The sequence below is a fragment of the Enhydra lutris genome, unplaced genomic scaffold (assembly GCF_002288905.1).
Source record: "Enhydra lutris kenyoni isolate GAN:26980312 unplaced genomic scaffold, ASM228890v2 scaffoldscaffold30, whole genome shotgun sequence".
Lineage (NCBI taxonomy): Eukaryota > Metazoa > Chordata > Mammalia > Carnivora > Mustelidae > Enhydra > Enhydra lutris.
Window position 1 is genome coordinate 21737479 of NW_019154114.1, and position 13656 is coordinate 21751134.

General features: G+C 61.4%; 1 protein-coding gene and 1 long non-coding RNA gene across 3 annotated transcripts in view; one reads left to right on the forward strand and one right to left on the reverse strand.

The window, feature by feature from the left end:
* LOC111152840 overlaps positions 1–3899 on the forward strand; it is a 13680-nt gene extending 9781 nt beyond the window's left edge. Inside the window, exons 4-6 of one of the 2 annotated variants that reach the window (XR_002640955.1) lie at positions 78–166; positions 758–1057; positions 1469–3899. This is a non-coding gene — a long non-coding RNA (uncharacterized LOC111152840). Of the gene's footprint in view, positions 1–77; positions 167–757 lie in introns of both variants that reach the window. The other variant, XR_002640954.1, reaches the window with a different exon arrangement.
* Positions 3900–3901: 2 nt separating this feature from the next.
* Positions 3902–9933, reverse strand: LOC111152839 (snail family transcriptional repressor 3). Its single transcript, XM_022511512.1, has 3 exons — positions 9858–9933; positions 6106–6714; positions 3902–4086 (listed from the first exon to the last, which is right to left on the reverse strand). Exons 1-3 carry the CDS (start codon positions 9931–9933, stop codon positions 3905–3907), a joined length of 867 nt encoding a protein of 288 aa, XP_022367220.1. The 3' UTR covers positions 3902–3904.
* Between the last annotated feature and the right edge of the window lie 3723 nt (positions 9934–13656).

Here is a 13656-nt window from a genome sequence, read left to right on the forward strand (position 1 = left end):
CTTTTTTTGCTATTATATGTATTTGGTCCTCCCCTGAATTCTGGAACTGAGTTTAGCATGATTTCCCTTCTTTACAGAAGCGGAAGCCAAGGCCTTACAGTGGGACTGACTCAGCTAGGACCAGAACTCCTCCCTTGGGGACCGAGCCAGGACACCCTGATTGCCGGTGAGTCCCACAGACGCCCTCGCTCGGGGGCGCCCTGCTGTCCCGGCCTCCTTGGACCCCCTGAGTCTGCTGCATCCTCCCTGGAATGTCATGCTGTGCGCAAGTGACAGAGGTCTGGAAACTTTTGTTCCATTGAACCTTGCCAGCGAGCTATACTTAGCCCCCAAGTGGAGGCCGGGAGTGGGTTCTCTGAGTATAGATAGTAACAAGCAGGCTGTTTTCAAACTTCTAGAGAACCCCCCCGAATATTCTGGGCCAAAATGATATTTATGGAACCCTCTGGACTTTTGGAAGGGAAGGCATAACCTTAGTGTGTCTGTAGCTTCAGGAGAGTGGTTTCCTTGAATGGGGGATGGAGCAGGGGACCGGGCCACCGAGAGACTGGGTGTCCCTCTTGCACCTGTTTCCAGGACCTGAGCCTGCGGAGGCCGGGCGCTGGCATCTGAGTCCAAGAACAGTGGTTTTCCTGGCTGGGTATCTGATGCTGACCCTGTCCGTCACCCTCACACCACCATCCAGGGACTCCTCTCTTGTTGAAAGATGGGGTCCCCGAGCTTGGAGGGCTTATTACATGCTTTTCCTCTTGTCCAGAATCCCCCCTGATCTCTTAGCCTTCTGCTTTCTGCTGGATGGAACTGGTGGAGCGTCTACCGGACGGGCTATGGCCACAGCACCGGCTCCCAGCTCCTCGGCCCCAGGGCCTCTGGCCACCGCTCCACTTGCTCTTGCCGCGGAGGGAGGGGATCCAAAGGCCTTCTTTAGGGTGAAGAGGCGACATGTGTTCAGCAAAGTCTGGGCAGGAAAAAGAAAGCCTTTGGGTGGAGGGACCCAAAGAGCAGCTCCCACAGAAAGCCCAGCCGCGCCCACGCCACTGGGACAGACGTGAACGAGGTCTGGCCCCCCTTTCCTGGTTCCCACTCTGTAGGTGTCGGGGTGGGGGCTCCAGAAAGCCAACTTTGTAATGGGTGTCCTAGGTGAATTCTGATAACCAAAATGACAAGGAAAGGCAGGGGACACGGGGAGGGGGAGCTGCCAGCCGCTCGGGCCGGGCCGCGTGGCCTCCCCGTGATCTGACCCCAGCTGACGTGCTCCCGGTGGGCCTGTCTCCCCCATTCATCCTCCGCTGGCTTCCCAGCAGGCGCTCGGGCCTTTCCTCACGCCGTCTGCCAAGCCAGCCTCCACCGCCCTGCCCTCTGCCAGTCCAGATATAAATGTAGGAGCATTTTCCATGGGCCGGTACAGAAGGGCAAGCATTTGACTTTATTTTAGAGCCGCGAAATTCCCTCCCTTCATATCCAACAGGTGCATCGCCTCATTTAGACATCGGGACCTAGAAATAGAACACAATCTACAATATAGCTTCCTTCAGGCATCTGGATGCTATTTAAAAAGAAAAAAAAAAAAGGCCTTCTGTGAGATGGCGGGACACAGGCTGATCGCCGGCTTGACCCGCTCAGCAGAGGAGCCCAGCGCTCTGGGAGACTGCTGGGAGGGACGGCTGCCCTGTGAGCGCAGGGCCCCTGCTCAGGACGACGGACAGGCGTGGGAATGGGCACAGGAAGTGTTTCCAGTAAATCCATCAGTTAAATCAACTGCACCCACCCACCAAACCTTTGTGGACTAAGGACAGAGGAGATGACCCCAGGTGTCTCTTGGCAAACTCTGCTCATGTCAGCTGTTGGGGGTAGATGGTGTTGAAATCCTGACCCCCAGGACCTCAGAATGTCGCCCCATTTGGAACCAGGTCTTGGAGTTGATCCAGTTAAGATGATGTCATCGGGGGGGTCCTAACCCAGTAGGCCGGGTGTCCTCAGGAAAAGGGGGATTTGCACACAGAGACAGACGCACAGGCAGGAAGACGCCACGTGGGACGGAGGCAGAGATGGGTGATGGGTCTACCAGCCGAGGACGTGGAAGACGCCGGCAAGCCAGCAGGGGCTGAGAGAGGGGCCCCAGGAGGAACCGGCCATGCTGGCACCTGGGTCTCAGACGTGCGGCCTCCAGACTGTGGGGGAGTGGACGTCTGTGGTTCAAGCCGGCTGGTATGGGGAACTTGGTTACGCAGCCCCAGGACTCGGATATATTAGCTAAGCCTCCCGCTCACACTGTCTGTCCCTCGGGGCGCGGCTGATCCCTGCAGAGGGAAGGGAATGTGAGGAAGGCTTTCCCAGAGGGCGTCTTCCTTCCACCTGCTGATACAGTCTGGTACTTGCTGAAGCCACGGGCTCCTGGGTGGCCAGTTTCGTCAAGGTCACCCTTGGTCCTGAGAAGCCCAAGATAACGGTCAAGTTTCCTCTGGGGTGTCCCCAAGGCTCCTCCAATGGCTGTCGTCCAAGCAGCCCCAGAGGAGCCTCCAGCGGAATCTGCAGGTGCCGTGTGGCCAGGGTGGGCCTGGTGGACGTTCCTCAGCAGGGCCACAGGGCTTGGGGCTGAGACGGGGACCTCCTGCCACTTGCCCTATGGCCCCATTCAGGGCCAGGACCAAGGTGCCTGACTTTGTCCCTCAGCCTGGGCCAGAAGTGGCGTTGCTGACAGCTGGCCAGCCCCTCTGCAGAGAGGAGCAGGTGTCCCCTCCGGGTGTCGAGAACTCAATCAGTCTCCGTGAGACGCAGGCCGCCCTCCCGGGCCAGCCGGAGACGCCAAGATGTGCTGGCAGGAGGGAGGACCAGCCCAGCAGGTGACCGCCCGGTGGTTGGAGGTGGAAAGAGGCTGCCCCGTGGGGGCAGGAGGCTGGGGAGGGGTCCCCTGTTGGCATCTGAGTCTGTTTGAGAGGCCTGTCTTGGGCAGGGTCAAGGTCTGCCCCTCTCTCAGCTGGTGGACGCCTGCGGCTTCAGGAAAGGGCAGACAGAGGGGAGGTGATGGTGCCACGGGCGGCCACGGACACAGTCCCTGGGCGATGTGGTGGCCTCCGTAGAGAGTGGCAGACCCCGACTAGATGGCCTTTTGAGCGCCCTGCCAGTGTGGGCACGCGCAGCCCACGGCTGCCTCTTCCCTGGGCCTTGATCTCCCCAGCACGTCCACACCCCGTGGCTGCTCTCCCTCCCAGCTTGATGCTGTTCCCATTTCTGGTCTCTTTCTTCCGAAGACGGTGCCTCCCGCTCGTACTGGCGCCACGGCCTCCCACCAGTCCTGCCCTTCATCCCTCCGTCCCACAGCTCCACGCCCTCGCCGTCCCTCCCCCACTCTGCGGCCAGAGGGCCACGTCAGCCACCTGCAGCCCCTCAAGGACAGCTCCACGCTCAGCCTCCGCCGTTGACTCAGAGCCTCAGAGGACATGTGGTTGTCCTCTGCCCTGTGGTTGTGGGGGGCCCTCGCTCTGTCCGGGGCCGCCTGGGGAGGAGGGTGGCGGCGGCGTGCGGCATCCCTGACGGGACGCAGCTGAGCCCGGAGTCCAGACCAGCGGCAGGCGGAGGGGAGCCCTGAGGCAGCTCTCCCCACAGAGGCCAGCGGAATGGCAGGCGCGGGCCACGCTGGCAGCTGTCCCCCACCGGCCTTTAACTCTGGGATAGCAGAAGCAGAAACAGAGCAAGTCAAACACAGGACAGTCCTTGGTCACCGTCTTCGCTCACTCACCCTAACAGCCCTCCAGGCTTCTCCCGTTCGGGATCGGGTTGGGCAGCGGCAGGCAGAGAGGAGAAACACCGAACGGGCGAGTGTGGGGCCGGGCAGCACGGCAGGCCAGCCGTCAGCTCCTGGGGTGACGTCCTGTCCCTCCTCCCTGCACCGAGCCCACCCTCCTCAGGGGTCGGGGCAGCAGCTGGACTCCTGGTGACGCGCCAGGAGCGACGTGCGGGAGAAGGTCTTGGCACAGTTCTTGCACTGGTACTTCTTGGTGTCAGAGTGTGTCTGCAGGTGGGCCCGGAGATTGGAGCGGTCAGCGAAGGCCCTGCTACAGTGAGAACAGGTGTAGGGCTTCTCACCTGGGGGAGGAAGGGGAGCGTGGGTCAGGGTCCCTCTGCCTGGTCATGGGAGCTGGCCCCGGGTTCATGGGTCGTGTTTACAAACGAACAAGCTTCGGGGTGCCTCGGTGCTCCCCTGGTGAGCACCTGCCTCTGGATTTCAGCCCAGGTCATGGTCCCAGGGCTGTGGGGTGGGGCCCCGGCTCAGGCTTTGCTCAGCGGGGAGTCCCTCTCCCTCTGCTCCCCGCCAATAAATAAAATCTTTAAAATAAAAAAATAAATGAATAAGGCCCTCCATCTTCTCCAAATGTTCGTGCCCGTTCTAATGCATTCTCTTCCTTCAGCGCCCTTCCCCAGCACTCATGGAGGGGGCCTCAGCCCGGCTCCAGGAGGAAACCCTAGGACCAACAGGCCCACATACACAGTCAAGGTCAGAGCCACTTGGGAACAGGATGGACGGTCACATCCGGCCAGGACTACAGCATCTAAGACCCTAAGAGGAAAGGTCTAGCGTGGGTCTTTGCTGTAATCACCACAGTCACCAGATCCTTCTCTGTTTCTGCCAGAGCCCTCCGGGGGGCCTTCTGGCCACTGTTCCTGCCGTGGAAGGACAGGGTGGCAAGCGGCGCCACTCCCGGATCAGCCGTGAAGGCGGGCTAAAAGGACTGAGCCCTGGCCCCTGCAGTAGACACAGGCATTTAGGAACGTCTTAGGAACCTTGTGTCCTCCAAAGCACCTCCAATCAGGGTGCTTGGGGATTTGCACAAAGTCCTTCCGTTGGGAGCTGGGCCCCCTGGATAGCCCTAACAAGTGTAAGAGGATCACTGGGGCTCATCTGTCCTCTGCCCGTGTGGAGTGACTCCCAGCCCTCCGCCCTGCGGAGTCCCGAGAGGCACCAGACTGCAGTCCCCACGGCCCCTGAGCATCTCTCCCTGCTGGTCAAAGCCCGGACCCCCTCCAGCCCGGTCAGTCTCCTGTGGGGCCTCCCACCCTCTGGCTCCCAGACCCAGAGCGCTGAGTGCCTGAGAGTGTGGGGTGAGGCACTCAGGGACATCTCTGCGGGGGGCTGAGGAAAACCAAATGGAATTTCAGCCCAGACAGTGTCTCCTGCAAGACCCTGCTTTCGAGCCTCTGCCCAGCTGGGACTCCAAGAGTCCTAGTTACAGACTCGGGCAGGGAGGCTCCGGGGATGGGAGGCGTACGTGGCAGCTGGGGCCTTGGCCCGCAAGTCTCGTTCCTGGCCTTCTGTCTGTGCCTCCCTCTCCCTCTCCTGGTGGGCCTGGGGTGCGGTGTGGTCCTACCTGCTGCCCTCAGAGTTGAAGTGCTGAGGCCTCTGGGCCTCAGGTCTGGGCACATGCCCTTCTCTTTCGTCGGCTGTCTGTCTGTCTGTCCGCAGCTGCCCTCCTCTCCCTTCCTGTGTTCAGGCCTCCTCTTCCCCAGGATGGGTTTGCTCCCGGGCCCTCATCAAGCCCCAGCTGTCGTCTGTGCCCTTCAGGCGGTCTGTGTCCCCCGTGCTTGCCACCCGTCTTCTCCGTCCCCCGCTCCTCCTGCTCCAGAGTTCCGGAAGTCCGCGGAAGGTGACAAGTCAGACCCACAGAAGCCGGGACATCATGTGCTTTGCCAGGTGTTGTGGGGTGAATTGTGTGTCTCAAAACAGATGTGTTTGTGTCATAACCTCCAGTGCCTGTGGACGTGACCTGACCTGGAACCCAGGGCCCCTGCAGATGGGACCAGATTAGGGTGGGGTCACCCTGGGTATGTGGACCCTGGCCCCCTATCCTGGTGTCCTCACAACAGAGGCAATATGGATGCAAATATGCGTAGGGGAGAGGCCACATGAGGATGGGGGCAGGGGCGAGGGACATGGCCACCGTGGAGGGACACCCGGGCCTCCCTGGCGCTAGACGAGGCAGGAAGGACCCTCCCCGCAGCCTCTGGAGGGAGCCCGGCCATGCTGGCCGCTTGTTTGCAAACTCTCCCCTCCGGTCCTGTCTGGGGCCAGGCCTGAACCCCGCCCCCCAGGGCCTCCCGCCAACCCACCTGTGTGGGTGCGCATGTGACCCTGGAGAAGCCAGGGCCGGGAGAAGGCCTTGCCGCAGACGGCGCAGGGGCACGGCAGCGCGTGCGTGCGCAGGTGCATCTTGAGGGCGCCCAAGCTGCCGTACTCCTTGTCGCAGTGTTTGCAGGAGAAGCAGCGCCGTGCCCGCAGCTGGCAGTGCAGCTCCCGGTGCCTGGCCAGCCCGGCCGGCGTGTGGTAGGGCTTGCCGCAGTGCACGCACTGAAAGCCTCCGGGGGCCCGTGCCGCACCCAGCCGGCCGTCTGCGGCGGGGTCCCCAGCGGGGCCCGGGATCGGGGGCCACCGTGTGGGCAGCACCAGCAGCGGGGGCAGGTTAAGCTGGTTCAGGCTATCTTTGAGGGGTACGCTGGGGGCCCGACTGGCCCAAAGGTGCACCGGGCCAACTTGCAGGGGGTCTGGCCCGGGGGCCCCCTGCGCTTCCTCGTGGCGGGGAAGGGGCAGGGAGATGTGGGCGATGACAGAGGTGCGCTCCCAGGGCCGGGGAGGGTCAGCAGGTGTGGGAGAGGCCGACTTATCTGGGAGGAGGACGGGCACCACCAGGCCCCTGCAGGCAGAACGGGCACCATTGACTTCTGGAAGGGAGGATGGAGAGAGAAGGTACAGATGAACGTGAGCCCCACACTCTGTCCTCAGACTTGCCCTGCTTGGTCTGACCCCGGGCCTCCTCTAGGTCATCGCAGCTCAGTTTGCAGGGAAAGGACTGACGAGGCGGGGTGTCAGCTCAGGACGTGACCACAGGGTCTACGGGACAGATCTCAGTGCTCTAAAAACAAAGGAAGAGAAGTCCCCAACAGGCTCCCAGAAGAGCCCTCGTGGGGCCGAGGGAGGTTCCCCCGTGACCCAGGCCGGGCAGGCCTCCCTGACCCCCGTTCCACCTCAGGGCCAGCTCAGAGCCGCGGCGCCAGGCTCCCACACAGCGCTGATTCAGAGCGAACACTTGGCAGTCAGCTACAATGTATAAGACAACTGATTAGCCTCCAGTCACCCCCGATCACCCCTCACCCATGGCGACGGAGGTGAGCACAGCCTCCCGCCAACGCTGCCAGGTCAACAGCTGTGCTCGGTGGTACCGCCACAGCCTCCTGGGGCAGCTGGTCCCCAGGCTGCCGCGCCCGAACTTGGGGGCCGGCATGCCCACACTTGACCAGATGGGAGCAGCGGGAGCCCCCAGAGTCAACAGGTGAGTGGGTAGTTACATCCCGCATTTCCCCCAAACCCAAATCCCCGAACAGCCCCTGTCCCACTTCGTGCTCCAGATGTGATGGAATAAATCTCTGGTCTCGTTTCTGCCTTCATGCAAGGCTTTGGGTCGAGAAAGACAACCCACAGCTGGGGAGAAAATATTTGCAAATCACATATCCGGTAAGTCACTAGCATCCAGAATATACAAAGAACTCTTGCAATGCAGCAATGAGAGATAAGTAATAGAATTTTAAAACGGGTAAAGGATCTGAATAAACGTTTCTCCAAACAAGATCTACAAATGGCAGGGTGCCTGGCGGGCTCAGTTTGTAGGTCATCTGACTCTTAACCTCAGGGTTGTGAGTTCAAGCCCCATGCTGGGCGTGGAGCTTACTTAAAAAACGAAACAAAAACAAAAACAAAAAAAAAAAACGAGAGAGATACAAATGGCTCACAAGCCCAGGAAAAGGTGCTTGCCCTCATTGGCCATCAAGGAAATGCAAATTAAAGCCACAACCAGATAACATGTCATGCCCACTAGGATGGCTAGAATTTAAAAACAGCCAATTGCGGGGCACCTGGGTGGCTCAGTGGGTTAAGCCTCTGCATTTGGCTTAGGCCATGATCTTGGGGTCCTGGGATCAAGCCCCGTGTCGGGGAGCCTGCTTTTCCCTCTCTCTCTGCCTGCCTCTCTGCCTACTTGTGATCTCTCTCTCTGTCAAATAAATACAATAAAAAAAAAACAAAAACAAAAACAGTTGCAAGTGTCGGTGAGGTTGTAGAGAAATGAGGACCTTTAAGGAAGGTTCCCACCCTCCACTCTGCCCTGACTTCACCCCTAATCCTCCAATTATAAAATAGCACACCAAATTTCTGTCCTCCAGAGAGAGTAGCAATGGCAAGCTAAGAGACAAAGGCCGAGGAAGTTCTGGAAAGATAACCCTGGGATGCTGGAGAGGCTAAGACGCCACAGAAGCGCCACGAGGGGCCTTTCTACTGGGGAAAAAGAGCACCCTTCCTGTCTCTGGGATGCAGCCACCACCCTGGCCCCAGGTATCTCAGAGCCAAACCCTGTTTTGGGGGCCCCAGAGGGAGGGCAGGGGAGAGAGGCAGCCAAGCTAGTGGCACTGACCCATGCCTCTGCTGGTCCTTTAAATGCTTTCCATACTTCCTGGGGCTGCTGGATGTTTTTACTGGTCCTGGGACTCAAATTCCTGGGAGAAGAGACTTTTAAGTTCCTTCTGGTTTTAGACATTCCCTGGGGGAGGCCTGAAAAGGCACTTAGTTAAAATCAGAGAGTGAGGGGCCCCAGACAACACCCTAGCAGGAGGAGGCTCACAGTGGTCACCTAGCTCTCCACAGGCAGGAGGGGTGACAGGAGGAGGGAGGAGGATGGGAGGTGGCTGAGTCTGACCCTTGTCACTGGCTGCCCTGGTCTGCACGTCTGCACAAAGGGTAAAGCCAGGTGTGTGCTAAGGCCGGGCTCTAGACAACAGGTTTGAAACACTACTATGGCCCGTGTCAGTTCCATTTCTCATCATAGACACACACATATCTGAAGCACAGGTTTCCTTCCCCTGAGCCCTGCACTCTGATGGTTTCTGTTCTGTTTCATTTTATGAAAACAACTGGTGGTGACTCATTAAACTGATTTCAAAATGCAGAGTTCAGGAGCCCAGTCCTAGGAGGCACCCCCTGGTGGCAGCGGGCCCCAGGATGGATCCATGCGGAGGCCTCCACTCACAGGCCTCCACAGTGTCCCTCCTCCCCTCTTTGTCTGAGTCACCAAGCAGTTTCCCCCGGGGAGGGGGTCTTCACCCCCCCAAGAAGCAGCTGAGCTGTGGGGAATGGCTCTGATCACTCTAGGGAGACCTTTGTCCCGGGACCTTCTTGTGTCCCTATGCCTAGCAGGGAATGGGGATACATAGTCCTGGGTCCTGGACGTGCATCTCCCCACTGAGCCACCCTTGGGGTTGGGAGAAGGACTGCAGCCCCTAAGTGCCCCCCACAGCTTGCTCTGAGGAACTGTCACGGGGGTGAAGGGAGGCCCGAGGGAAGGTGACCCCCATAAAAGGTTTGAGGAAGCCCAGGAGGGGCCGGGAGGGGCGCTGCAGGAGCTGGGCTTAGGCACACAGAGCCCATGGGTCACTCTTCTGGGCTCCTCTGGATGCTCTGGGGGAGCACTTGGACCGCATCCCCAAGTCCTCCCAGTCTCTCTCCCCACCAATCCCCGGGACCCCATCACCCACCCACCCAAACCTCCTGCCCCAGGGAAGATGGCTCCGGGGCTCCCTTAGCTGCGATGGGTTCGCCAGGCCCCAGGCGGAGAGCCCCAAAGTGACTGGGGGCCTTGAAACTTCTCTCGGTGGGGAGGGAGTCCGCGCCTGTTCAGCCCGACGCGGGGCCGAGGCCCCCCGCAGCGGACGAGCGCCCGCAGACCACCCACGCACCCGGGGTCTCGCTGCCCCTCTGCCGGCAAGATGCCCCCTTCCTCCCACCTGGGACGAAGTCCGAGGAGCCCGGCAGCCCCTACCTCTCTGCGTCTCCAGCTGCCTGTAGTTGGGAGCCCTGTGGCTGGAGTGCGCTCTCACCAGGAAGGAGCGTGGCATGGTCCCCCCCTGCGGACGCGGGTGCCCCGAGGCGTCCACCCGGCGCCCGCGGGCAGCGCGGCAGGCAGGTGGCGGGAGGGCTGGCTCATTAGCATAGCGCGCCGCCTGGGCCAACCAGCGCGAGGCGCGGCCGGGGCGGGGTCGCGGGGCGGGGCTTCGGGGCCACGCCCAGGACAGGTGCGCGGGCCGCGGGGGAGGGAGCGCGTGGCCGCCGAGTCCTCCCCACGGGACTGCGCTGGCGCGCGCCGCGAGTCACACCGACCCCTGGGGCCTGGCGCACCCACTCACCGTGGACTAAAGGGCGGAGGTCAGGGCTGGGCGGAAGCCGAGCCGGGCTCCCGTCCAGCCGGCGGTGGAGGCGGGCGCTGAACCCCTGCTCCCGCGGGGTGCACCCGCCCCGCCTCCCGCGCAGACCCGCCGCGGTAGGATCCACGAGCGCAGGCCCTGGACTCCAAAGCTGGCCCAGCGGGCCGGCCGTGGTGGCGGCGGGGGTCAGCCGCCGGGGGGAGAGAGACCTTTCCCAGGGCGTGAGAGCCGGGGAGCGCTCCTTCCCTCCGAGAACAGGGCTTTAGGGATTGGGCCGCGCCTGCAGAGGCTCCTTTCCCGGGGAGAACGGACACAGCCTGGGATTCTGGGATTCCGAGGGGATCTGAGCTGCGGTTATGGGAAGTTCCCTCCAAGAGGGGAAGCGCGGGCACTGTGCGCAGACCAGTCTGTGGCCCTGGGCGGCCGTGTCCCTCCTTCAGTGCCACGAAGAGCGGGGCGAGCCGCGTCTGAGTGTCTGGTCCCTTTTGATGTGGACGTTTCAGGACTTTGGGGGTCAGACGGGGCGTTCTCTGGGTGAGGGGACACAGCACCAAGCCTGCCCCGACAGCCGTGGGGTTTTCCTGTGGCTTTGCAGCAGGCCTGCCTGCCTTGGAGGCCCGGGTGCCAGGTGACGGCGGGTGCTCTATGCTGGCTCTGGGCTTGGGGGGTAGAGGGTAGAGGGCCGGTAGGGGGACCTCCGGAGAAGCGGGGAGGGAAGGCCATGTCCCCCAGGGTCTTACGTTCATGCAGTGTTGCAGGTGAGAGAGGCTCTGAGAGGTTAGCCAGTGGGGGGTAGGGACCCAGGCGCACACGAGGCGTGTGCTCCCCTGTCTGTGGCTTGGTGAGAGCAAGGAGGGGCAGGTGCCACATGGACAGAAGGCCTTTCTCCTGCGGGCCACAGCCTGGCCCTGTGCAGTTGTGCGTGTGGATTTCAGAGGACACGTGGCTGCTCTCTGCTTATTCACCTGTTCTGTAGCCTCGCGACCCTTCTATTTATACCCTTTCTCCCTTCTTCCTCCTCCCAGATGAAGAGAAGGCTTGCAGGTGCCTGCTAGCCCTCCACCCGCACTGCCCCTCCTCACCCGGTCATCCACTGTGGGCCATCAGCCGAGGTGACGTCCCTCATCCCCAGAGAGAGGCCCACACTACTTAGGGAAACGAGTGTTCCCCATCTCATCCTGGAAATGGCCCCTGGGATCCCACAACAAAAGACCCGCACCCACTTCTCAGCCCTTGCTGGGGTCATGCAGACTCACTGGCTGTGGCTCGCAAGGTCGTGTCTGGCTGGACCCAAGAAGGACCCTCCGAGGAAGACGTGGGCATCTTCTTGTCCACACGTGTGCAGGGCCAGGGAGGGGATGCCGCTGTCCCTTTGCTCTTGCTCCGTGTCCTTTTATCCTCATTATGGCTGCTTTACCTGGCAATTAGGCCTCACACCCACCCACTTCCCTCCAGTCTCCTGGAACTGCCCCTCTTTCAACCAGAGCAGGGACCAGAGTCCGGGAGAAATCACAGCAGTCTTACCTTGACACCTAAGACCCTGGGGAGGACAGCCGGCTGGGAGCTGGGCTTGGGCCCCGCCCATCTGCCTCTATCAGGTGCCTGGGCCTCGCTCGGCCATTAGGGTAGGCATCTGGGAGCCATTGCAGTAGTTCTGGTTGGATAGTTTTTCTTCTCGTGTGAATGTGTTTTTATAGTCTTTTTTTCGTGCCTTACAAAGAGTAAGACAGGTTGTGCTTGACTCTGTGTGCGTCTGTACACATGCATCCCCAGTGCGTGCTCCCTTCTTAACCGGTTGGGTTCCACGACCCAATCGGGGGCCCTGCTCCTCATCACACTGCATCCCGATGGGGGCCCAGCCGGGAGCCAGCCCTCACTCCTGCACAGTGCCTGCGTGTGCACGGAGGGGTCCAGCAGCGCTTGCTGGGTGAGACGGAAAGGCCTTGTGAACCCCCAGACAGTGTGGCCCCGGGCATGCACACCCCTGGGGCTTGGAGGAGAGGTGAGCTTCTGGGGAGGGGACCCCAAGAGTCCCGGGACCGAGACTCTTGGAACAGTGCTCAGAGCTGGACCTCATAGCTGGGGCTCAGCTGTCCCAGGACCCCAGAGGGGTGGCCCCTCACACTGGGGGCGCCAGCCGCAGGGACGAAGAGCCCCTGCCCCAGCATAGGGCGTATTTGTTGGGGTGTGGCTGTGGCTGCATATCCTGACTTGGGGCAACCTTGTGGCTGTACGAGGTCATGGGCTTATGGAAATGGAGACCCAATGTTCCAGCTCCCAACATCTGGTCAGATTGGTGGCCGATGTGTGCTTGGTTACTCCCAGAGAAGGGGAGCTCATTCCACTTTGAGGTCTCTTACAGCTGATGCTGGTTCTTAACCTGGGGTCTGGAGACATGTCCTGTGTGAGACAGGGAGAGTCATTGTCCCTTCGCACACAGCTTATTCACACAGCATGCAGGAGAGTCCTAGACATGGTGTCCTAGGCATGTTGGGGAGCACAGTGTTGGGCCCTGAGGAGGGTTTCTAGGGGCGGCAGGGGAAGAAAGCAGTGGGGGGCTGAGCGGGGGTGCGCGCACGTGCGGGGCTGTGGCCTACCGCGTGCACACATGACATGTGTGTGCCCACGTGTGTTTGTAAGGCCGCAGGCGCTGTTCCCGAGTGATATGGGTGTCAGGCATCGGCAGGACGCCCAGGGCCTCAAGGAGAGGGGTCTCTTGGGTCCACAGCAGAATTCCCCACTCAGCACCTCACTGCCTCCTCCCTGCACCGTGGAGCTGACCCCCCTTTCCCAGCAGGTTGTTGGGAGAAGGGAGGGCCACCTGTCATGCTGCTGTCACCGGCAGGGGCTGGAGTCCCCATCTCGCAGACCAGCCCCCAGCCAAGCCCACAGCACGCGCTGTGCTTCTCACACCAGCCACCGGGGGGCAGAGGCCAGCAAGCACAGCCTGTCCTTGGAGGCTCTTAGGAGAGGTGTCTCTGGCAGCTCAATTCTGTTGCAACTTCCATGTAAGGCGCGCGGCAGGGGTGTGTGTGTGTGGGGGGGTGTGCCCTGGCCAGGCCAGACAGGAACCTCCTGGGTCCCAGGTCCGGGGTCCCTAGCTTCTGGAAGCCACTGACTGCAGGGCCTGGAGTGTCCTCCAGCCCGGAAGGAGTCCGCAGCTGGCCTCTTGGGTCCAGAGCGCCTCCTCTGCAGCCTGGGTGGCTGCCCGCACTCTCCATGGGAGCCCTACTGGCTGTGCCCCTGGCTAGGTCAGGCGGTGGGCCAGACTCACAGGCGTTCAGCTCCCACAGGCCCCCGGGATGAGGACGGCACCAGTGCTCCGGGGCCTGGGGGTGGCGAGGGCTGTGCGCTCCGGGGGTCCTGCCTGCCTGGCCCGGTGCTATCGTAGGAGGCTGTAGGTACCTGAGATCCAGA